Here is a 23,584-nt window from a genome sequence, read left to right as displayed (position 1 = left end):
AATGAACGAGAAATTTAGGGAAAAAATTATGAATATCAGTTGTTGGTGACATCATTTGCCTAGCCGGAAGGGGTTGGTTGGTGGAGGGAGATGGAGACGTAATCGGCAGATTCCTTGTCCGATCCGGAGGCTAGAAAGATCGATCACGAGTTGGTTTCGACGCGGGGCGACTTGGGAGATAAAAGCAAAGCAAGCACTCGTGCGCTAGGGCCAGCCAGGGATCAGATCCATCAGATCGAATCGGGAGGATGACGACCACGGAAAGCCACTAGGAGGCTCCGAGGCTTCACGAGTAGAGTGCCAGGTTGCAGATAGGGGTGGCAAAGAGTCTTAGAATTTGACATAGATAATCTAAGAACTGGACTCTAAAAAAATCAGTCTCTAATTTTATACAATTTTGAACTAAAAAATTTAAGGGCTATATTGGATTGTAAAAAGACCATTATACAAAAATAATTTAAAGGTCTCATAACGCACCTGCGGGTGGTCTAGATTGAAGTTTGCATAAAGAGATTAGTTTGCACATGATATATTTCCTAAATTATAACCCAATGAGCAATATGTCAACACTATTTATTTGAGGAAACAAATAAATCTTAGCAAATAAATGAACTAATCTCATATATAATACATCACAAGAGTCAATATTTGTGGGTTTGCGGATTTGGATATGAATTTTTCAAACCCATTAGAAGATATCCGTTGGGTTTAGAGTTGTACCTGCGCCTGTGCCTGCAGGCACAACCTCAAACTCGTATCCGCGTCCGTCGGATTTGCTATCTGCGTGTACGCGAATATTTCGTACCCATTGACATCCCTACCTGTGAGCATGCTCTCCGCGTTGATGCGCAACACCACCTGTTGTTACCGTGTCGCTAGACTGGGGAGTGTACCTGGGCACCCGCATCATGAATCATGATGCTCAGTAACAAGTCCAACGCGATGCTCTTCTCTGCTGCTACTGCATCATCGGCTGGAGGCGCTGGCGGATCTACCTCTCAATAGTAGGATGGCAAGGAGCAACTGCGGCACTGGAACCATGGCCAGGCAGCCAGGTCCACGGCTCTAGATTGCTAGAGAGGTGGAGGGTGGGGGCGGGGATCGGGATAGGGACGACAGCAAGCTGGGAGATGGAGCGTGCCACAAGACGCGACCGTGCTGGAGACCCAGGAGGCTGGAATTGGAGGTCAGGTTCTAGCAGCAGATCGTATATATATTGGTACTCATTCAGAACTTAAAAGAACATGTATTTGCACTATTTATATGGTTTTAGTACTTAAGTAACAATCCTTCATACTAATATGTATGTTGATCTGAATGGTTGTGCTATAGGTACGTTATTGAAGGTTGAATCGTAATAGTGCTCACATTATCTTAGAAGACAACTCAAGTATCTCCCAATCAAATATCTAGGTATAATGATGCTTATTAGTGCTTATCCCGGCTTGGGGGCATCGACAGCGACGGGCAGAGCCGAACCAGGACGCCGCCGCGCCTGGCTGGAGCGCCGCTGCCTCGCGGCATCTCCGGTGACGGGCGCCCTCCCCGGCCGGCCGCGCCTACCTCGGTATCCAAGAAACGCCGATCGACATTCGTGGCACCCACATGGCCGGCAGGTCCTCATCCCGCCGGCATCCTACCTCGCCAGAACCAAGACGCCGGGGTCGATCCCGGAGGCGTCCGGCCACGCCAGGTCCCCGATGCTGTGCTCGCACCCGGTGCCTTGCTGCCTCGCCAGCTCTTCCAATCGCCTCCACCTGGCCCCCTCCCGCCTGCTCCCCTGCGCCATGAAGCACCATATCGCAGCTCTGTCTTCACCGGCGCTGGCAGGAAGGCCCAAACGCCGAGCTTCTCCGAGCCGGCACAGCTTCCGTCGCACCAAGTCCAGAAGATGTCAAGGGAAGCCGCCGCCACCGCCTCGGACACCCGAAGAGCCGCCTCAATGACTTCACTCCATGACGACGACGACTACTACTTCAGCTCCTCCTCGATGCCATTGTATGACTGGAGCCCTACCCTGACTGCCAACAACACCATGCAGGTAGGAGCAACTCCACCTGGTTCTTTGATATTGTTTGCTTTAACCAGACACGTATTGATTGGTGATATATCATTTAGTTCTCATGTTTTAGAATGCCCTGGATCATTCATGTTTAGTTCTATGCAATTAATGAAATAGATCAACCCCAACTTTAAAATCTGGAATATCATTATGTTTGCTTCAGATGTTACCTAAAATAGATGAAGCCTAACTTTAAAATGGATCATTCATGTTTAGTTCTATGCAAATAGTGAAACAGATCAAGCCTAACTTTAAAATCTAGAATATCATTAATTCATTATATTTACTTCAACATTATTTGACTGTCCTAGCTTGCTGGGACTTTTGTTTCTTTATATAGTGGGCCTTGGAAAGTTTTTTGATAATGCATCTGTTTTCCATTAGTTTTGTTTTTTGGGCTTACGACTAGGTGGACACTGTATTCCTTATTTTAGTATTATTACTGGTACTGTTAGAGTGTTGAGGCAGTTTTGGCAAGATGCCTTTTATCATATTTCTGTTATCAGGCCACATAATTAAGTCTCTGTATCTTTGATGTTGTTTGCTTTAACCATACAAGCATTTGTTGGTAATATATCATTTAGTTCTCATGTTTTAGAATGCCCTGGATCATTCATGTTTAGTTCTATGCAATTAGTGAAATTGATCAAGCCTAACTTTGAAATCTGGAATATCATTTTATTTGCTTTGGGTGTTACCTATACTGGTAGTTGGCCCATACCTGCTAGCCTATATTTTGCTACTTTAGCTTGCTTAGCAGCCTAAAATATGAAACACAATGTTACACATGGAATCTGTGTACACGGTGCACCCTGTAATCTGCATGTCCTGAGCTAGTGGATATACATTTTGTGTTAGAATCAATTATTCAAATTGAACTCATGTCATAATCATTCTCACTTGGTTCAAAAAATGGTTTTCTTTGTTGTCAAGATTACTGTGACCATATGATAGAAACAGCATATTTCCTTAATATTTTGTCTGACAGCGGGAATTACAGTTTCCTTCAGAATTCTGGTTGTGAATCAGTTGTATTATGTTTACTAGTAAGTAGTAACCTATTCCATGTATTATGTTTCCATTATAGGACCCAATGGACAGTTCTCAGCCATTGGTGGACATGCTGACACAAGACTCTGAAGCCGAACTGGAGGTTCTCACACAAGCACCAATCCCAGATAGTGGCAGTAGCAGAGGGCGGGGAGGAAACTACAATCACAATGAAGACATCCAGTTGTGTTGGTCTTGGATGGCCATAACATTTGACCCAAGAATAGGAAGTGATCAACCAAAAGGCACATATTGGAATCGGATAGCACAACACTATCATAAGAACAAGACTTTTGTCTCTGATAGAAATGTTACCTCTCTTGAAAAAAGGTGGAATGGCATCCAAAGGGAATGCATTCGGTTTCAAGAATGCATCGAGAAGATAGAACGTCTCCGTCCAAGTGGCGCTCCGCATACAGAATATGTAAGTTCGTAAATTCATGACTTCGTCAAATGCTTCTCATTCTCTAATTGTTGATTTCATCTTTGTTGCAGATCAATTTAGCGCAAAAATCCTATGATGAGACCAAAGGTTTTCCTTACTTTCACTGCTGGATGGAGGTCCGCCATACCTAGAAGTTTCAACCAGTATATGAAGCAATGAAACAAGCCCAAGAAAAGAGGCAAAACAAGTCTACGACCCCATCGCAAGAAGCACAAGAAGATGACCGTGAACCTTCCAAACGACCTCCAGGTCGCAAACAATCAAAACATAAACAAAAGAGGAACGATGGAGAAGATGAATATGCCGTGCAACTTGCAACCTTTATACAAATGAAGTCATAAGAACATCAGAAACACGAAGAAAGATGGAAAGCTGAGAAGGACCTCGAAGAGCGGAAGTTGTTGTGGGATCAAGAACAAAAGATCATGTTCTGCAACACCTCCAATATGGATGAAAGCCAAAGAGCATATGTCAAGACAATGAGGCAACAAATAGCAACAGCCAAGGAAGCATTACTCAAGGCATCGGGGGGGGGGGGGGGGGGGGGGGGGGGGGGGGGGGAGGTTCCACAAGTGAGCAGGGCAGCGGAGGGGATGCTGAGTCTCTCATGTGAAGACTATTTTTTTCAGTTACTGTCATAATTATGTTGATCTCTGAAACTGTAATTTCAGTTATTTGCTTGAGATATTCTGTATGAACTTTGTAGACTTGTCGAGGCTGCATGCAGCATGCTGTATGGTTGTTATTTGAATTGCAGTACACTGTGCATATGTGCCACTGTATTCAGTTTTGTGTATATGTGCCACTGCCATTGAACTGAAGGGAAAGTGAAAAATAAAAGTACCATGACAATTTTTTATGCTTGGAATATGGAACCAGATACTTTCAGAAACTGAACCAAATATTTTCAGAACTTGATATTTGAGTGAAAAAATGTGATAAGCTCCTGTTTCCACTCACTACACACAGTTTTTTCCAACCTGATGAAAATCAACTTCATAAGTGAACCAAAATAATCATCACAAATAAGGCTTTTGACTAAGCCTTTGCAGGAAGAATTTTTAGTGCCTAAAACAAATTATTTGTTAACAGCACTACAAGATCAGGGACATTTATCATGTACACTGCCTGAAACAAATTATTTCACTGCAACAGTATGTAAATGATACAAGTTCTCTCACAGCCATATCCTTTAATTTTGCCTCTAATTCAGACTAAGAACATTCAGTTTCAGACTTTCAAAACTGTTTCAGAGTTTCAGACTTGATCAAATTCAACCTAGAACTACCTAGAACTATGGATCGCCCAAAGATGCTCCACGAGATCGTTTCGTAGTTGCTCGTGCGCTGATTTATCCTCGATTGCTTTATGGTTCTTGAGGAACTCATGTACCAGAACTGGATCACGTGTTTGGTAGTCCTCGTGTGCCAACTCTGGGAGGCCGCCCGGCTCCTGGTAGTAGTTAAAGTCCTCATCCTCTTCTCGCTCATCCTCTATTATCATGTTGTGTAAGATAACACAATACATCATTATGTACCAGAGATCATCTTTGCTCCACCATCTAGCAGGGCCTCGAATCATGGCGAATCGTGATTGTAGTACCCCGAAGGCTCGTTCTACGTCCTTCCTGTAAGATTCTTGCATTGTTGTGAAATGCACCTTCTTGTTACCTTGCAGGTTGCGAAAAGCTTTCACAAGTGGTGCCCATGCGGAGTATATCCCGTCAGCAAGGTAATACCCCATGGTGTACTTGTTTCCGTTTACCATATATTCCACTTGTGGAGTTGTCCCAGAAACCACTCTGTCGAATAGTGGCGACCGACGTAGCACGTTGATGTCATTGAATGAACCAGGAAGTCCAAAGAAGGCATGCCAAATCCAAAGATCTTGTGATGCAACAGCTTCCAAGATCAAAGTTGGCCCATTCTTATGGCCTGTGTAAACACCTTGCCAAGCAATCGGGCACTTTTCCCACCTCCAATGCATGCAGTCTATGGATCCAAGCATCCTTGGGAATCCTCTCTCCTTGTTAATGGCTAGCAATCTGGCTGTGTCTTGGGCATTGGGGGCCCTCAGGTATTCTTCACTGAAGATGTTAACAACAGCTTTCACAAAATGCTTGAAAGACTCAATTATGGTGCTTTCACCCATTCTGACTGAATCATCCAAGAAATCAGCTGACACACCGTGTGCAAGCATCCGAAAGGGTGCAACAACCTTCTGAATAGCAGATGCACCCAGACGACCCACTGCATCAGCCTTCTGGCGGAAATACTCGTCGTGAGCCTCGACTGCAGCTACTATCCTCAAGAAAAGTGCCCTTGACATCCGATACCTCCTGAAATGCTTTTCGTTGTAAACAGGCTTGTCAGTGGAGCAATCCCAGTAAATCTGCTCGTGACCGCCTAGGATATCTTGTGGCACGTTGTGGCGGCCCGGCAAAGATCTGCGAAACTTTTTCTTGTTCTTCTTCCTCTTCAATGCCGCAAGCATAGCACCAAGAAAGACGACATCATCTTCATCGGATTCCTCCTCTTCCTCCCGCCACCGCTAAAGCCTCTCAGACCTCGACATCTGCCGCACCAACAAAATGCAACACTTTCAGTTAGCATACAAGAAATGACAAGGTTGGGTACACTTGATGATATTATCTTCAACAATCGTTCCATGTGGCCTAGTTGCTTGGAGTTTGTTCAATGATACATATAAAATTTCAGTCAACAAGAAAGCGATTGAAGTGAATAAAAAAGATATAGCTTGGCAGAGTGACAAGAACAAGAAAAGTTTCTTGGAGTTTGTTCAATGTTTTGTTTGTCTGCTAGACAATGTAGGCCATCTATGCTAGAACAAGATTGCTTATCTGGTAGCAAAGAGCACAAAAGTTGACTTGGACACTGAAGCATGATTGTTCTTTTAGTGTCAGGTCAGATCAAGCAGGTGTCATCACCCATTGAAGAGAAAGCCATTTCCAAGATACACAAAGGACCTTTTTTGGGGGAAATCAAAATAAGAAACTCATTTATACTAGCATTGCTTCCCATGGATAGCAAAAGGGCCAAACAGATTAATTTTTAAGCTGAGCTGCTAGAAGCACGGAATTTTTAAGCAGCAGCGAAAGGGTGAAGCCTCTGCAGCATACCAGATCGACCCCCTTGAAGACGGCCCTGTCGTACCTCGCCTTGGCCTCTTCCGTGAGCGCCTGCAAATCCACGCCAAAAGCGCCATCAACTTCAATCCAACCAGCAGCAGAAGCAAGAGCAGAGCACCGAGCTCTGCTTGTGCCAAAAAAAAACAACGCAAAAAAAAGCAAATGACACAGTTGAGTGGGAACCTTGGCGAAGCCCTCGGTGGTGCCGGTCTGCGTCCCGAAGAAGATGACGACCCTCTGCCTGCCGTCGTCGGGGTCCGGCTCGTCCCTGGGCTTCGCGGCGAGGGGCCGCGGCGGCTCCGCCTAGGCAGCCGCGCTGCGGTGCGGGGGGCCGCAGCGGAGCGGCGGGCGAGCAGCGTGAAGTGCATCTAGGCCGATAGATGTAATGGTAAGTTTCGGTGATTAATGACAACCGTATGCGACTAACGTGTGTTTTGAAGGAAAAATTAATGATTGATTTAGTCCCATATGAAATGTGAAAAGAGACCCCTCAATTCGGAACAATCATGCGTGCCAAGGACTCAATTTCAAAGATTAAGGACCTTTCTAGTCTCAAGTGTCACAAGGAGATGAAAGACACTTGATTTAGATAGGGTTTATAGTTTTTAGTTCTTGACCGTACTATTAAGAGGGGTTCATGAGTTAGTAGCTTGATCAAAATTGAGTTGGCCTTAGAAATCTTGCACACTCGCTCAAAAACAGCTCAAGATGGTCAATAGAAGTTAACACAACACTTGGAAGAAGAAACAATCGAAGTTACTTTGAAATCCAAGTCAATCCAGCTGAAAACCAGAAAAAACAGCAGCACCGGTTGAACCGGTGCCCTAGCGTCGGAGCATCCGATGCTTGGCGGAAGGACCGATGCCCTATCGGTCTATCTTCTCTGGATGAAGGCACAAATCAAGTCTAGCACCGGTTGAACCGATGGTCAGAAAAGTAAGCACCGGTGCAATGAAAGTCCTTTGTTCCAGAGAGCATGTTTTGGTGGACTTCAACTTCTCTTCAGCACCGGTTGAACCGACGCTTCGGAATCAAAGCATCGGTGCATTAGAAGTCCTATGTTCCAGAGAGCTTGTTTGAATTGATCAGTGAAACTCTTCAGCACCGGTTGAACCGATGCCCCTACGGAGCATGCACCGGTGCATTGAAGCAAGCCTGGACACTGTGTCAGAACCCCAACGGCTACAATTTGGACACAGAGAGACCGATTGAACCGACGCCTCAACACTGACACCCATCGGTTCTTCCGGTGCTCACGGTTTTTCTGCAGTGGACTTCCAACGGCTATGCAACTCCTTCCACTCTATATAAGGGCACCCCATGGCTCATTTCAGTTGCCTTTGACACCCTGAATACTTGAGGCCACCCTTGAGAAGAAGAGAAAGTGCTTTGAGCAAACAAGAGAAGATCTAGCATTTTGTTTGTGCTTCAACCTTGAAGAATCCATCCTTTGCAAGTGTAGCAAGTGTGCTTGAGCTAGGGCCAACTAAGTGTAGGTCAAGTGAAGGCTTAGGAGCTTGTTACTCTTTGTGTTTGACGGCACCTAGCCGGTCTTGGTGATCGGGAGGTTCTTGGTAAGCTCTTGGAGTTTGTGGGAGCCCCAAGACGAGAAGTTTGTACACGATGTGAAGCTCGCCGTTCCGGAGATGGAGAAGGAGCATTCTTAGTGATCACTTGCTTCTTGGTGGAGCAAGGGAGCTATACCCTTGTGTGGGTGCTCCAACGTGGATTAGGGGGGAGCGTCAACTCCTCGAGACCACGGGAAAAAATCTGGTTGTCTCGTGTCCTTTACTTTTACTTCAAGCATTTAACTCCTTCTGTTGCTTTTCTTGCTTGTAGTTTGACTAGGACAACTTGCTTGTTAGCGTGAGCTCTTACTTAGGATTTGATCTTGCTAGTGTGCATCCATCTAGGCAAAATGATCATGATAGTGTGTTTACCTACCTAAGGACCCTTTGCTAGTATGCTCTAGTGACTAGGTTTCGAATTTATAGATTGGGCAATACTAGTCTAGGTTAAGGACTAGTTAGAAATTCGAAAAAGTCCCAATTCAACCCCCCCTTCTTGGGCCACGATCCTTTCACAGCGCGACCCCGCCGACGAGCACGGCGGCGCGGGGGAGAGGCGGCCGGCACGACACGAACTCGCCGCGGGTGCGTGAGGGAGTTAGGTGCGGGAGAGAGAGAGTGAGGACGGCGGCGAGGCGCGAGGTCGCTAGCGCAGAGGAGCGCGAACGCGAGCGCGAGCAGAGGGAGCACGGGGAGGTTTCGCTGTCCCCACTAGTCAGATTGATTCAGAGACCATCATTTGGTTTGGTTGGGTTGATTGGAGTTAGAGAATTTTAAACCCCTAAATTTTATAAACCAGCCTAAAAATACAAAATAGGAGTCCATATGTAGGCAGCTGGCTGGAGATGCTCTTAGGCTGACCACAGCGGAGGGAGCAAGAGCAAATTTGCTCCCTCCTCGTTTCCCACGCCCTCTCTGTCTACAGTGCCAAACAGTGCATCTACAGTGTCAAATAGTGTATTTGCTCCTTCCACTGTGGACGGTCTTAAGCACCAACCGCATATTGGTTGGACCGATATTGACCCGTTATATCTGAGTCCTCACAGGCGGCCCGTTAAGAAACAAACAAATAATTTCGACTGGGACCACACGACCGGCCACACGAAGCGCCCCCTCAAAAAACAAAAGAAAAAAACGAATAAACCAAGCACCAGCTGCACCACTCTCCTGTCTACGCCGCCGCTCCCGGTATAAATAGTCAGTCCTACTGTACAGTACTGGCTCCCTGTATGGAACCCGTGTCATAAAAATTTGCAGGGAGCAAGGCCAAGAAAGTTGTCATAGGTGACGTGGCATCCTTGCATTGATCGAGAACTTAATATTGTACGATGGACACGCTTACAAGCATATCTCTGTTTACTTCGTTGCAACCATGCATCTCCATCTACTGCAAACCGCGGTAGCAAGGAGCGGAAAAAGTCGCTCAATTGAGCACCGACTTGATCCAGCGTTCTTTCAGCGGTAGACGATGCATGCGGCACATATTGTACGCGTTGGGGGTGGGGGTGAGAGGACCAACAATGCACAATGCATCGTGCTTCCGTCACGTCTCAGAGCTTAACAGTGGCAATGGTGCAGTACACAAAGTACGAAGTAGTAGCCACTGCCAGAAAAATAAGCATTCGTCCAACATGTTAGTACCGGACGTATAAATTTTCGGCCCTCGGAAGTCATTTAGTACTGATGTTGTTATTTTTAAACCGATGGATTCTCGACCGGTACTAATACCCTTTTGTCTTAGCTGGCTTTGAGCGATGGCAAGCGGGGCATGGACAGAACGGAATCCGATGCTGAAGAGGATCGTAGCCTAGGATACCCATGGGCATGGCCCACAGGCAGGGGGAGAGAGATCGATCGAGCGAGGAGGACGACTACGACGACTACTCGTGGGGGCCGCCGTCGCGCATTAACCTTGCGACCGGCCAGCAGGTAATCCCGGCGATTCTCTGATGCCTACGCTGGCCGTCGATCCAACCGTACATACGTACGCCGCGTCGGTACGCGCCGCGGCAGCGCTAATTGCTCGCGCACGTCGCCGATATGATCGCGGGCCTCCGCCTCATCTGCCGCAAGGAGTATATACCTCCATGGCTCCATCTCCCCCGGATCCGATCCTTACACAGCCATGATGGCGCCACGCCGCGTGGGCTACCAGCCGGCGGCGCACCCGGGCTGGGGTTGATGGCGCTCTCGCGTGCCCACCGGGGCCGGGCACCGCGCCGCGTAGCTAGATGTTCACGCCGGCGACTAAAGTTGACGTGAACCATGCATCTCTGTCTTTGCTACGAGTTTTGAGTGACGACTCACCGTGCATGTTGGTTATTTGGCGTCTAATTTAGCGAGGATAATTAAACGTGTCGATTTTTTTTATCTATGATATTCTAATATACCACGAGAGGCTATTAGTTTATCGATCGATCAGCAGCTAGCTACAATATAATAAGTTAGGGTTTGTTGTTATATTTAGGGGTCCAATGCAAGAGATTTTTTAACCAATGCAAGGGAGTCGTGCGTGATAGCATGAGAACGGCCAATCTAATCTGACGATGGCGGTGACTGGTGGCAAAGGATGATGGTTCGGTTGCGAGATCGTGAGCTCGGTAGGATCCATAACGGTGGACACAGATGAAGAAAGCAAAGGAGGAATGCACATCAACACTGCGGGCATGTGAATGAGACAATCTATCAAGAGGTGTAAGATGCATGATGCGCGTAAGAGAAAAGAGTAATAAACCAGCTGATAAGTTATTAAAAAAAGATCTGAAAACCTCAACAAAATTTATCATTCAACCCTAAACCCTATATCAGCTGCAAGCCCTAAACAAAATTTGCCGCGCCGGAGATCCAACCGCTGCAAACCTCAACAAAATTTATCATTCAACTGATAGTTATTGAAAAAGGATCTGAAAAGAAAAAAAATCAAATCGATTTGGAAAATTAAGCCCGAAAAGTCCTTTGAGCTAGATTACTAATGACGGTGCGATATTAATTAGAATTAAATTTCGCATGGAAAAAAACGCATTTTAGGTGCTACTAATATATATCAGCTCACACATCGTAACTCACGTACGTTCATTATTAGTGCTCCATCCCGTACGGCGCCATAACGTATACGTACACACGACATCAAAAATTCTTCTTATACGGTGAAGAGAGAGTATACGTAGACGCGATCGCTGTACGCGCACAGTACACGTCCGTACGCCGCGCCGTCCCTCCCGCCTTCTCCCCCACTATATAAAACCCGCGCTCTGCCGCCCAGGAACCGCGCGCGCCACGGCGACCACCAGACGGAGCGGAGCGGAGCGGAGCCATGGAGATGGAGGCCGCCGCGGATCTCGCGGCGGGGGCGGAGGAGGGCGCAAAGGGCGACGACGCGGCGGGCAGGCTCACCTACGAGATCTTCTCCCTCCTCGAGGCCAAGTTCCTCTTCGGCCGCGGCCACGTCGCCGCCGGGCCCCCGCGCGCGCCGGCCGCGGGCGGCAGGGTATGCGTCCTCTCCATCGACGGCGGCGCGCGCGCGTCCGATGGGCTCCTTGCCGGCGCCGCGCTCGTGCGGCTCGAGGCCGCGCTGCGGCGGCGCGCGGGGAGCCCCGCCGCGCGGCTGCCCGACTTCTTCGACGTCGCGGCGGGGTCCGGCGCGGGGGGCGTCCTCGCGGCCCTGCTGTTCGCGCGCGGCCCGCGCGGGCGGCCCCTGTACGCCGCCGAGGACGCGCTCGCGTTCCTGCTCCGCCGCGTCCGGCGCGGGGGCGGGGGCTGGCCCGCGCGCCGCGCCGTCGGGCTCCTCGGCCGCCGCCGCGGCGGCGCGGGGTCCGCCTTCGGACCGGCGCTCGGGGAGCTCACGCTCCGGGACACGCTGCGGCCGGTGCTGGTCCCGTGCTACGACCTCGGTACGCGGGCGCCGTTCCTCTTCTCCCGCGCCGACGCCGCCGAGTCCCCCGCGCACGACTTCCGGCTCCGGGACGTGTGCGCCGCGACGTGCGCGGGCGGCGCGGCGGTGGAGGTCGTGTCCGTGGACGGCGGCACCCGGATCCGCGCCGTGGGCGGCGGCGCCGCGCTGGGCAACCCCACGGCGGCCGCGATCACGCACGTGCTCAACAACCGGCGCGAGTTCCCCGCCGCGGCCGCCGTCGGCGACCTCCTGGTCATGTCCATCGGCACGGGGGAGGCCGCCGAGCGCGGGGAGGTCGCCCGGATCGCTGCCGAGGGCGTGTCCGACATGGTACGCGCGTCTCTTCAATTCGCCCCCCACCTCGAACGCCATAAATTCTCTCTCGCGCGCGCGCTGCGGTTTCATTGTACGCACGCGCGAGAGCGGGTTATGAATGCCATGCCGTGCGGCGCGTGACGATCCGATCTGGCGTGGTTGGTGTGGTTTAGGTGGATCAAGCTGTCGCCATGGCGTTCGGACACAGCAGGACGACCAATTACATCCGCATCCAGGTAACAGCAGCAGTAACCAGTCGTTTTCTACTGCAGTACTAGCTAGGAGTAATGAGTACGATCAAGTGTCAAGCGAGTTGTGAGTGGTAGAAGAGGATGCGTGACCGGCAGCTAACTGCCTGCCTGAGTACAATACGTGCAGGGCACGGCGGGGGGCCGTCGCGGCGGCGGCGGGCGGCGGGGGCCCCGGGCGTGCGGCGGCGAGACGGGGGAGCAGGCGGTGTGGAAGGCGGAGGCGATGCTGCTGCAGAGGGGCGTGGAGTCGGTGCTGTTCCAGGGCCGGAAGCTGGCCGGCGAGACCAACGCCGAGAAGCTGGAGCGCTTCGCGCGCGAGCTGGCCAAGGAGCACGCCCGCTGGAGACAGCAGCAGCAGCAGGCCGTCGAACAGGCGAGCACCGACGGCGGATCGACGGAGGCCGCGCCACTCGAAGCACCGCCCCCGCCGCGGCGGCGCCGGCCACGCATCGCTAAGTCTGTACTCGAATGATCGATCGATCTTGCTGCTGGTCTTGCAGAGAGAGTTGCAAATGAACTTTCCCGACGTGCTTGTACGGTCGCGAGTGTTCATCTCGTCTCGTGGCAGTATCCTCTGGCAATTAAAGTTGTGCGCAAGCTAGCTGCCAAGCTGCGGGGTGGATTCGGTGGTCGGCATCTGCACGCGAATCTGCTGTGCGAGCCCCCGTACGCGTACGGTACGAGCTGCAGGCGTGTGCCCACGTACTAGGCCTAGGCGTGTCGTCCGGGTCGAAATGTCGCGTCGGGTTGGGTGCGCCGCGCCTGCTGGCCGGGCCTGCACGTACGGTACGCCGGGGTACTGCGCGTACGTACGTGATGTACGGGCCGGAATTTATTGCTGGCCCCTGTCACGGTTGGGTAGGCGCCCGGGCCCTACATCAATCTATTCTAATACCGACGAGGATTATTCTAAGGCAACACGGAATGCATGCATCAATCTATCTAGTTGTAGGTATACACACGTATTGGGTGTCCTTACTTGACGGGCATGCACGCACGCACGCGCGGTCTCTTGCTTGCTGCCTGCTCCCCTCCGACTCCGATGCGCCCCCTGCCCGTACACGTACGCCCGCGGCCTTAGTTCGTTCCGTGTACACGTCATCATCTTCATACAACTAATTAACTAATTGCACCGCACGCAAACCAGCAGATGCGTACGTGTCGATCGACCGAGTTGTTGATTCTTCTGCTGCGACCAGGATCGGAGGAGCTCGTCGTACGTGGACGACGCCGACAAGACCAGAGCAATGCAACGCGCAAGCGGCGCAAGGGTACGCAGAGCCATCCTTTTCGTACGTGTTTGGGGTGGAAATTAGATCGATCTGGGCGAAAGCAAACAACGTTATATTAATTGAATTCGATCATCTAGATGGAGCGGAAAAATGTGTCTGGCGATTTAATTAGCGTGACGTGGCAAATGGCGGGCTAAACGTCCAAAGGCTCACCAGACAAAAAAGGGCTGTACAGCTTAGGTAGTTGGGCTAGGGGGTGTTTGGTGGGCGTCCATCCAGGTGATCTGGTGATGGGTGCGCCTAGGATGGTGCGTGGCCCCCGGTTCCTGCTTCATCGATCCGCGCGCTTTGGATTCCAATGCATGCACGTACAGGCAGCAGCAGGTGATTACGCAGCGACCGTACGAGTAACAGCGCACTCATCATATGCATGGCATGGGCATGTGGCGATCGAAAAATCAGACAAGAAGGGCAGTGCACGTCACACGTGCGATAATAGTATGATTGTACAGGTTACATTACATATATATATACATACATACGGAGTATATACATACGTGTATCTGCAACAACTTAACTCGTGTACCTGCATGCCTGCATGTAGCTATACTCGCATGATTGTGGGACTATAGGCTCCTGTGTCAGTGACCGTGGCCGGGCTAAACCCAAGAAAGACTGGTGTGGTGTCCACACGCAACCGTGCCAACATTTTTGCTCTCGTTGTGGTGTCCACACGACACCGGCGCTGCAGCGCTAGCTAGCTTTTTGCTTGCGGCCTCGCTGTTGCGTATTCGATCCACTGCTTGACAAGACCGACTCATCATCACCGGTGATCAGGGGAATCAAACACACACTCCTACCAATGCTAGCTGCACGCAGGTATTTGATAGATCCCTGCTACTTAGTCCTTGTTACTGGCCAGGTGATGTGTGCCAACGTAACATAGGCACAAACATGTAAGATTCCGTTTCATGCCGACCCACACGTCAGTAACCCAAATACGGAAGCATGAAAGTTAGAAAAAACCGTTTCCGTCGTTGCGTGCTGTCATCGTATACCACCACGGGTAGTAGTTCTTTTGGCAGATATATTATTGATCACCCTCCTTAGAGTAACTCCAGCAGGACCTCTATTTGAGTCACTAAATCCACATTTTAGTCATTTTGCTCAAATTTTCATCTCCAGCAGGGCCTCTATTTGGGTGACTAAAATGAGGGAGTGACTAAATTTTCTCTCCCACCCCCTCAATTTGGTCACCCTCTACTTAGGCTAGCAAAGGTAAAGCCCACCATTTTTAGTCTATTTAATCGGTGCTGCTGGAGTAGAGACTATATTTTAAGTTACTAAATTTGAAAAGTGAGTAGTCACTCAAATTTAATTACTTCACTGGAGTTGCTCTCTCTCACTCATCGCGGTTGGTGACCGCCGGCGGAGTTAGTTCTCGCAATGGCCGGCTGCTGACCTGCTGTTGGCTAGTTTGCGATGTCGCAGATTATTTAATTTTGCATTGATTCCCGACGAGGAGGTAGCCTAACTTACTTTGTCAAGGAAGGAGGGGGTGTGATTCATGAGTATACATCGGAAGTACTTGCTCTTAGCCCAGTTGCATGCATGCATGATGCATACGACGGCGACAGCCACAGACTAATTGGCTGCTTGCATTGCATTTGGCTTTTCTTCCTCCCTTTTTTAATATATATATTTTTTGTCCCTTGCGTCTCTTCTTGGATCATGTGATAGTGCTAGTTGCCCACTTGATCCGAGCAGACATGAACACAACATAGCAAGATGCTTTGATGGCGTGATGTGCCGTCTCAGGGAGAGACATCCATGCACCCATGCATGTCGTTACCCAGCAGCTCGATCTTTGTCGTCATACATGAAGCATGCAGACCTGCAACCGATGAGTACATGGCCCGAGTAATATCATACTGATTTTTTTTTCAACAAATGGTAGTAGTGTTAGAAAAATAATGAGAGAATATGCAAAAAATTTATTCAAAGCCAAAGGCTGGATATTTTTCGATTAACCGTCAACACTTCATAAAACAAACACAAAAAGAAGAAGAAAAAAAGGAAATGAAACAAAAGATGGGCCGATTTCTCCCGGCGCCTCTGTAGTCTGTACAGCACAGCCCACCCAACGAGCCCGCGACGAAATGGAGGAGGGGGGAAAAAAATCTCGTCACCTCCCTCGATTCCTTCTTCCTCTCCAGCACACGAGCCCGAGGTTTTAGCTCCGCCACGAGCGGCCACTCCCCTGCTCCGCCGCGCCGATGATCTCCCTGCTCCGCCGCGCCCTCGGCCCCTCCCCGCCGCCGTCCGCCGCGCGGTGGCGGAGGACCCTCCTCGCGGCGCTCCTATCCCCGCCGGGGGCCGCTCCGGGCCCCGCGCGCCGCGCGCCGGCGCTCGAGCCGCCGCGGCGGGCGTTCCGCGGCGCGCCGAGCCCCCTGGGGTTCAGGGCCGCCGCAGCCTCGCGGGCTGGGTCTGGACTGGACGCGGGCGTGGCGGCGGGGGAGGACGGCGGGCTGGAGATCGCGAAGCTGGGCATCTCCGGGCGGATCGTCGAGAGGCTTGCCGCGCGGGGCATCACTAGGCTCTTCCCCATCCAGGTGCCTCCTCTCCCGTTCTGTTCGGAGGTTGATGCAGTCTGTCAGGCTGTGCTCAATTTGGTCTGATTTTGAATGGAAGTGGTGCTCGCGCCGTTTTAAGCTTCTCGACTGTTCGAATTATGGGATTTTAATCAAATTAAGGGCTACCGAAATGCTATGCTAGCTTTAGCTGAGTCCCATGGAACTGTTTTGTGGAACGGAGGAAAATGCATTTCTTAATTTTGTAACATCATGACTGTAACTGTACACGGCAATGATATAATTTAAACTGAGCTCCTAACACCTTTGATCTGCAACTGCAACCTGCTGAGTGCTGATGCGTTTGCAAATTTGAAAGTTTGATGTCAGCATGATTTTGGTTCGAACCTGTAAGATATGTTGCAACCAATAGTTGGAATCTGTACATATAACAGAGCCCTTTGGCATCCTGCTGTATTCGGCCTGTGAACCTAGACTCGGCATAACCTTCCTTTTTGCTAAAATGCTACGTAAGTCAATACGATTGCTCTGTTTGTGTGTCCTATTTTTGTTGCGTAACTAATTTCTTTGTGCAATAAAGACCACCCTTGCAGTTACCAAGAAACTCGCAAGATCAGAACAAGTGCTGTGCATCTGCACCTGTTGCCAGCTGCCATCTTAATTGAAAAGATGCTATATATGTAAATATGTTAGGTTTATAATCTGATCTGATTCATGCTACTTTGTTTTCCAGAGGGCTGTTCTTGAGCCAGCAATGCAAGGAAAAGACATGATTGGCCGTGCTCGAACAGGAACTGGGAAGACCTTGGCTTTTGGTATTCCTATTATGGACAGGATTATTAGCTACAATGAGAAGATTGGGTTAGTTTCTCTTTCACATTTGGAATTCTTTCAATTTACATACCACTATACCAGAGAGATAGAATTTATTGTAATAATTGCATAGTGTGACGTGTGCAGAAGCAGTAGGAATCCTTTAGCCATAGTCTTGGCACCAACAAGAGAACTTGCTCGGCAGGTTGAGAAGGAATTTAGAGAATCTGCTCCATTGGACACTCTCTGTGTCTATGGAGGTGTTCCTATCAATCAACAAATGAGAGTTCTTAACTATGGTGTTGACATAGTGGTTGGAACTCCCGGTCGAATTATTGATCTTTTGAGAAGAGGTGTTTTAAACCTTTCAGAGATCCAGTTTGTGGTTCTAGATGAAGCTGATCAGATGCTGGCTGTGGGTTTCGATGAAGATGTTGAGGTGATCATGGAACAGTTGCCACAGAACCGTCAGAGTATGCTGTTCTCTGCAACAATGCCTAGTTGGATAAGAAAAATTTCAAACAAGTACTTAAAGGATCCAGTTATAATCGACCTTGTGAGTGACTTCTTGTCTTATTTGCTTGTTACTTTAATCTTACTTTTCCTAGCTCCTCATGAAAACAAGTACATATGAAGTCCTGTCTTGGATAGATCTTCCTGGGACTAGAGACATTGTTATCTGGATTTCTTCTCAGCACAATGATACATTCTTTTCCAGACATTTACTTCTCTTCTTCCTCAGGTTGGTGACTCAGACCAGAAATTGCCAGAAGGAATCTCTCTCTATTCCATTGCCTCTGACAACTTTGGGAAGCCATCAATTCTTGGTCCATTGATTAAAGTGAGTATTCTCCTGTGTGCATAGTATGTGTTTCATGGTTTGCCTGAATGCCTGTTGAAAAAAAAATAATCACATCATCAGGAGCATGCTAAAGGTGGAAAATGCATTGTGTTTACTCAAACTAAACGAGAAGCGGATAGATTGGCATATGTTATGGGCAGGAGTTATCCATGTCAGGTGCTACATGGGGATATTTCACAGAATCAAAGAGAGAGGACACTCTCAGGATTTCGCGATGGCCGCTTCAATATCCTTGTGGCAACTGATGTTGCAGCTCGTGGATTAGACATTCCCAATGTCGATCTAGTAAGTAACCTGGGGCATATTATATGCAGATGTTTAGTACACATACTTTTTCAATTTCCCAGAAAATATGTCTGCTTTCTCTTTTTATTTGCATAGTTTTGTGTTTTTGGCTAAGAACTGTTATCCACCCTTATCCATTCAGGTGGTACATTATGAGATTCCAAATACCTCAGAGTTGTTTGTTCACAGATCTGGGAGAACTGCACGAGCAGGGAAGAAAGGCAGTGCAATTTTGATATACACGTATGAGCAAACTAGAGCTGTAAGGGTCATTGAGCAAGATATAGGATGCAGGTTCACAGAGGTAAAGTGCTTCAGGAACCATACATCTTGATTCCTGATGAAGTTATTTTGGTATCTGAGATGAGATATGGAAACTCAATTCACCTATTTGCATTTACTGCGTGCAGCTTCCAAAGATGCCAGTTGCAGATGAGGCTGCAGACATGTTTAATGTCATGAGAGATACTCGCTCTAGATCAGTTGGAGGCAGAAGAACGGGTGGGTCTTTTGGCCGTGAAAGTTTTGGTGGCTTCGGAGATCGCCGCTCCAGCGGCTTTGGTGATTTTGGCAGCAATGGTGGTTCCTTTGATCGCTGTGGTGGGTTCCGCGACTCTGGTTTGAGATATCGCGGTGGTTCTGGAGGTTTCAGACGACCTTCCAATGAGTTTGGCAGGTCTAGTTTCAGTCGTTCTGATAGATTTGGCGACTTTGGACAAGGGGATTTCAGCAGGCGTGGCTGACCTGACTTTGGCCGTTCCTGGAGCCCTGATGATTCAGGCTCCTCACGTTATGGGAGACAATCCGCTGGCTTTGACACTTCAGATTTCAGCAGCTTCAAGGATTCCAAGCGATGAGTGGAACAGTGGTTTTCTTGTACAGTTCTGAACCTTTTCTAACTCCTGTTGTTCCTTCCATGCCTGAGAGAACAAGACACCGCCTTGTTGCGCTTTTCGCCTAATCATGAGTAGTTTGGTTGTGTAGGGTTTTCTCCAGAACAAATGTTGTATTTGTAATCTGTGTATGTGCCTGCTGCCTGCTGTATGTTTTGATTCTGTTTCTTTAGTAATCTGATGAAAGTAAACATTTTTTTCTGTTAATGTACCTATGTACTGTGTTGCTTGATCTAAACTTTATTATGGAACTATGACTACAGGTCAGGAATTGAATGATAACTCTAAGAATTATTTTGTTCTCAAGCTAACACGGAATTCCTCTGTTTCAGGTTGAATCTTACCAACCTGACTAGAGGGCCTAAAAGGCAAAAGTGCAGGGACTTCCGTTTTCCGGCCCAATCCACGGCGATGCTTTGGATTGGGTTGGGACAGGTCAGCAGAAACGACTGAACGAGCGACGACGAGACGGCGATAAGATTTTGCCAAAAGCTCAGCTGGGAGACCGCACGGACGGCGGCAAGAGCCAAGAGGACGAGGCTCCAGCAAGGCGGCCCACCACGGCTTCAAGCCTTCAACAGGCGGCGTCACGACCAACCCAGAGGCTTCACAGCAGCGGCAGCGGATGTCCGACTCCCCACAGCTCCAGCACTCGCCTCCCCCTCCCGCCCCGCCGCCACCGCCGCCGCCGCCGCCGCCGGAGGCCAGCCCAACACAAGCCGAGTCAGCGGCAGCAAATGCCCAGCCCCAGCTCAACCTGGTACTTCACTGCAGCCCACCATTTTCCCCTTCTTTCCGTCTCCTTTTTGTACGGGAAAATAGAATTTTTCTGAGGTTACTGACCTTGCTGTTCCGTTGTCTTGTTGAGATTCCGGTGAAGCCGAGGATGATCATCAAGGGCGTGCTCGGGCGGTACGAGCGCTGGAACCCCGTGCACCCGACAGCCGGCACCTTCTGGGGCGTCGGGCTCGGCCTCGGCTGCGGCGTTGGCTGGGGCCCGGGATTCGGGCCCGAGGTGATTGGGTACGTCGGCGCCGGGTGCGGCGTGGGGTTCAGCGTCGGCTTCACGCTCGCCGGCGTCGGCATTGGCCTGCCGCAGCACGTCCTCATCAGGAACAACGAGGACAGCGGTAAGCTGCTGTGTGCAGCGATTGCGATGCTCTTTTTCTTGTGTTCACTTCAACAAACTGCCATCAGTATTGGTGGATTGGATTATTTCTTTGACCACTTGAAGCCTCAGTTAGTGTACTACTATAATTTCTTCCAGTGGAGAACACAATGAAAAATAGGGTCAATTAGCAAGTAATTGGCGTGAAATGTTTTTGCAATAATGTTTCAGCATCATGCTTGGTGCTTGCCATGCCCTGTAGTGGACCTTATTATATATGTAGGATACCCCGCAATCTTGCAGTAAACGTGGTTGGTGGTGCACATGATTTAGCAAGCTGACAGTAAGCTTTATACTAATACATGATTGATTTGTGGCCTTGTATACCCAATTTTCGGGTGCTATTGCCAGCATTAATATACAGCACACAAATGACAGATTTGCCTTCCGAATTTGATCTGTAGGTTTTGCAAGCAATATGCCATTTGATTCAGCAAGGTACTACGCTGTAACTGCCATCAGAGGCTTGGTCTGGGATGCCATCAACTATGTAGCGGCAGTGAGGAAAGAATCTCGGCAGAAGCTTCTGAAGTTCCAGGACAACCCTCCTGTCTCAGGAGGAGTTGGTCTGCCCAAGCTGGGGAAAGGCATGCCAAGCAGCATCCAGTCCACCGTGGAATGCATCAGGGCCTTCAAAGATGAGCATTGGCCTTCTTAAAATGAAAATCTAGTATTCAATCTAGCTATTGATTATGTAGATGCATCTGTAAATATGATGACGCTCTTTTGCTGCACTGTGCATTGTGCAACAGTGATGTAATGTGAATTAAATTTCCACTTATATTGTATACCCACAACTGTAGCCAACATTTGTGATAGTGTAATGTCAAATCGGGTAATTCCTTCTGAACACAAGGCAGGTTTATGGATACCGTCTGAAAGCGTATTGTTGAAGCATGAATTTAGGTTACATCTGGGACCTATTAACAGCTTGAACCTCGGGCGAGCCATGAGGTTGGTAGGTGTTTATCTGAAGGAACCTGTACGCTTTTGCACTAGATGCCTAAGCTGTAGCTGTCTGAAATATTCTGAAGACATGGCCGCCGAGCTGGATCATGTGAATGGCTACTAGTAGCTAGTGATTCAAATACAATGCTACACCAGACCGACTGACACTATGAGATGCTTGAAAACCACAGTAACCATGGTTTGTACTTAGATCTGATTGTTTTCGCTCACAGTCACAGATATGCACTCGTTTCTTTCCTGAACCTTTTAGATTCTTGGACAAGTCCTGCTCCTCATGAATGCTCGATCATATCGCTTGCTGAAAACACCTTGTGAGCACTATCTGAGTGACTAGGACACAACCGGCGTGTCTACGGAGTCGTTGGATGACTTTAGGCCATATTTAGTTCTCAAAAAAATTTCTACAGTACTTGTTACATCGAATCTTCAGACACATGCATGGAGCATTAAATGCAATTGAAAAAATAACTAATTACACAGTATAATTATTTCATACGAGATGAATCTTTTAAACATAATTAATCCATAATTGAATATTAATTGTCAAATAACAACAAAATATGCTGCAGGACAAAAACTCAAATTTTTTGGCGAACTAAACACAGCCTATTTATAGGAACACTATCTTCAAGTCTTCTGAGTATAGTAGACGACGGTTGTGTAGGTGTATTGTCAGTGGGCCTAAAAAAAAACGCGGCCGGTGGTTAAGACCGATCACAGGATTGTTATGCGATGCACGGTGTACCGGGCATGCATGTCAGCCTGTATATGAGTGCACATGCGACTGCGAGCCGTTTCGTGAGAGTCGTTGGGGGGGGGGGGGGGGGGGGGGGGCGTGCAACCCAGGCCCAGCAAATCAGCATGGTGTGCCTGTGCTCTGGCCCATCTCCGCAGCCTGCCGGCAGCAGAGGGCCCCCAGTGCCCATCTCAGGCTCGCCCCTGCCTGCTGGGTGCTGGCTGTGCAGCCCACTGTCCTAATAATTTCCTCTTACAGAGATGTTTTTCTCTGATAGGCAACAATACCATTATTGATCTCAGCTTTCGGTAATTAATGATTATGCCCTCCTGTCTTGGAAGGAAAACAAATTGATGAAGCTACATCATTCATGTGATAAACCTAGCTACTGCGGACGGGCCTTTGGCCTAGTGGCAACTCCCGAGGATGGAGGCTGCCGGCGGGGTTCGAACCCCCGTCCCGCACCTGTGCTGAGGTTGTGCGCGTGTGTGTGGTGTGCGTAAGTCTCAGTATGGCGCGCGTTCGAGACTACTTGGCAGTCTCGTCTGTGTTGAGTCCGGTCAACATAGGTGTCCAAAAATATCTGTGTTAAGTTCGATCAACATAGGTGTCTAAAAATCTTACATGACTCCCCAGTGCTTCTGGGCGCTTTCAAAAAAAACCTAGCTACTCATACCATTTTAAATATCCAAACTCAACAGCATTAGAATGGTTGGCCGGCTTAAAGACAACCAGACAAAACCCCAGAGATATATAGAAGCCTGTGGCGCCACCCATCACCTAGTGATCTAGTCTATCATCCCACTATCTCGGCTTAACCAAAGAAGAAGAGTCAAGGTACTCATAGTTCAACATTAAGAGCATATCCAATAGATCACTCATCTCTCTCCCAATACCAAAAAAAAACTATCTCCAATACCAAAAAATGTCCTTTTTGGTAAGAAGGTGCTCCACCAGTATATTACCAATTACATCTCCAAATACCAAAATATTTTTGGTGATAACCAGAATACACCTTTCTCTTATTCAAATGTAAGGGAATTTTTTCCTCTACCCTAGTCTTTGAGTAATCTGCTACAACACTGTCTACCCAAAATGTAAAAATATTATTAGTGAAGCAGAGAGAAAAAATATATATAGGGTACGAGAGATGAGTAATCTGCTGAAAATGCTCTAAGCCTTTATTCCCTTTTGGATCTTTCTAGCTAATCCATTAGCTGATTAGCTGGGTTGAACCAACTAATTGGATAACTGTTATTTAACTACTAGTTAGAAGGGCTTTTGCTGCACATTAGTTGGTCCCG

At 48.8% G+C, this 23,584-nt stretch overlaps 5 protein-coding genes across 6 annotated transcripts; 4 read left to right on the top strand and 1 right to left on the bottom strand.

Annotated features, from left to right (window-relative positions):
* Positions 1-1,687: 1,687 nt before the first annotated feature.
* LOC120661699 lies at positions 1,688-4,077 on the top strand. The gene is made up of 3 exons (XM_039940626.1): positions 1,688-2,041; positions 3,150-3,536; positions 3,608-4,077. The coding sequence occupies exons 1-3, from the start codon at positions 1,892-1,894 to the stop codon at positions 3,686-3,688; spliced, it is 618 nt and encodes a 205-aa protein (XP_039796560.1). The 5' UTR covers positions 1,688-1,891; the 3' UTR covers positions 3,689-4,077.
* Positions 4,078-4,677: 600 nt separating this feature from the next.
* Positions 4,678-7,057, bottom strand: LOC120661692. The gene is made up of 3 exons (XM_039940613.1): positions 6,889-7,057; positions 6,697-6,756; positions 4,678-6,131 (listed from the first exon to the last, which is right to left on the bottom strand). Exon 3 carries the CDS (start codon positions 6,048-6,050, stop codon positions 4,842-4,844), a length of 1,209 nt encoding a protein of 402 aa, XP_039796547.1. The 5' UTR covers positions 6,051-6,131; positions 6,697-6,756; positions 6,889-7,057; the 3' UTR covers positions 4,678-4,841.
* A 4,499-nt stretch (positions 7,058-11,556) lies between these two features.
* LOC120661685 (patatin-like protein 3) lies at positions 11,557-13,332 on the top strand. Its single transcript, XM_039940601.1, has 3 exons — positions 11,557-12,495; positions 12,654-12,716; positions 12,859-13,332. Exons 1-3 carry the CDS (start codon positions 11,587-11,589, stop codon positions 13,201-13,203), a joined length of 1,317 nt encoding a protein of 438 aa, XP_039796535.1. The 5' UTR covers positions 11,557-11,586; the 3' UTR covers positions 13,204-13,332.
* Positions 13,333-16,169: 2,837 nt separating this feature from the next.
* Positions 16,170-19,661, top strand: LOC120661660 (DEAD-box ATP-dependent RNA helicase 53-like). 2 transcript variants are annotated; one of them, XM_039940572.1, is made up of 7 exons: positions 16,170-16,575; positions 17,288-17,415; positions 17,515-17,923; positions 18,110-18,208; positions 18,290-18,514; positions 18,657-18,818; positions 18,916-19,661. In XM_039940572.1, exons 1-7 carry the CDS (start codon positions 16,240-16,242, stop codon positions 19,255-19,257), a joined length of 1,701 nt encoding a protein of 566 aa, XP_039796506.1. In that variant the 5' UTR covers positions 16,170-16,239; the 3' UTR covers positions 19,258-19,661. The 2 variants fall into 2 exon arrangements, with proteins under 2 accessions (XP_039796506.1, XP_039796512.1); XM_039940578.1 differs by having other exon boundaries at positions 16,172-16,575; positions 18,925-19,661.
* A 251-nt stretch (positions 19,662-19,912) lies between these two features.
* On the top strand, positions 19,913-21,446 carry LOC120661675. The gene is made up of 3 exons (XM_039940589.1): positions 19,913-20,167; positions 20,276-20,537; positions 20,980-21,446. Exons 1-3 carry the CDS (start codon positions 20,033-20,035, stop codon positions 21,231-21,233), a joined length of 651 nt encoding a protein of 216 aa, XP_039796523.1. The 5' UTR covers positions 19,913-20,032; the 3' UTR covers positions 21,234-21,446.
* The last annotated feature ends 2,138 nt before the right edge of the window (positions 21,447-23,584 follow it).

This window comes from Panicum virgatum, chromosome 2K, assembly GCF_016808335.1.
Source record: "Panicum virgatum strain AP13 chromosome 2K, P.virgatum_v5, whole genome shotgun sequence".
In the NCBI taxonomy this organism is placed as follows: domain Eukaryota; kingdom Viridiplantae; phylum Streptophyta; class Magnoliopsida; order Poales; family Poaceae; genus Panicum; species Panicum virgatum.
Note: the sequence above shows the minus strand (reverse complement) of the source record. Positions and strands in the feature narration are given on the sequence as shown.

Coding starts and splice junctions, on each gene's coding strand:
- LOC120661699 (XM_039940626.1), top strand. CDS start 1,892: ATGTCAAGGGAAGCCGCCGCCACCGCCTCGGACACCCGAAGAGCCGCC. Junction 2,042..3,149: donor CTGCCAACAACACCATGCAG/GTAGGAGCAACT, acceptor TTTCCATTATAG/GACCCAATGGACAGTTCTCA. Junction 3,537..3,607: donor GCGCTCCGCATACAGAATAT/GTAAGTTCGTAA, acceptor TCTTTGTTGCAG/ATCAATTTAGCGCAAAAATC.
- LOC120661692 (XM_039940613.1), bottom strand. CDS start 6,050: ATGCTTGCGGCATTGAAGAGGAAGAAGAACAAGAAAAAGTTTCGCAGA.
- LOC120661685 (XM_039940601.1), top strand. CDS start 11,587: ATGGAGATGGAGGCCGCCGCGGATCTCGCGGCGGGGGCGGAGGAGGGC. Junction 12,496..12,653: donor CCGAGGGCGTGTCCGACATG/GTACGCGCGTCT, acceptor GGTGTGGTTTAG/GTGGATCAAGCTGTCGCCAT. Junction 12,717..12,858: donor CCAATTACATCCGCATCCAG/GTAACAGCAGCA, acceptor CAATACGTGCAG/GGCACGGCGGGGGGCCGTCG.
- LOC120661660 (XM_039940572.1), top strand. CDS start 16,240: ATGATCTCCCTGCTCCGCCGCGCCCTCGGCCCCTCCCCGCCGCCGTCC. Junction 16,576..17,287: donor CTAGGCTCTTCCCCATCCAG/GTGCCTCCTCTC, acceptor TTTGTTTTCCAG/AGGGCTGTTCTTGAGCCAGC. Junction 17,924..18,109: donor ATCCAGTTATAATCGACCTT/GTGAGTGACTTC, acceptor CTTCTTCCTCAG/GTTGGTGACTCAGACCAGAA.
- LOC120661675 (XM_039940589.1), top strand. CDS start 20,033: ATGTCCGACTCCCCACAGCTCCAGCACTCGCCTCCCCCTCCCGCCCCG. Junction 20,168..20,275: donor CCCAGCCCCAGCTCAACCTG/GTACTTCACTGC, acceptor TGTCTTGTTGAG/ATTCCGGTGAAGCCGAGGAT. Junction 20,538..20,979: donor CAGGAACAACGAGGACAGCG/GTAAGCTGCTGT, acceptor TTTGATCTGTAG/GTTTTGCAAGCAATATGCCA.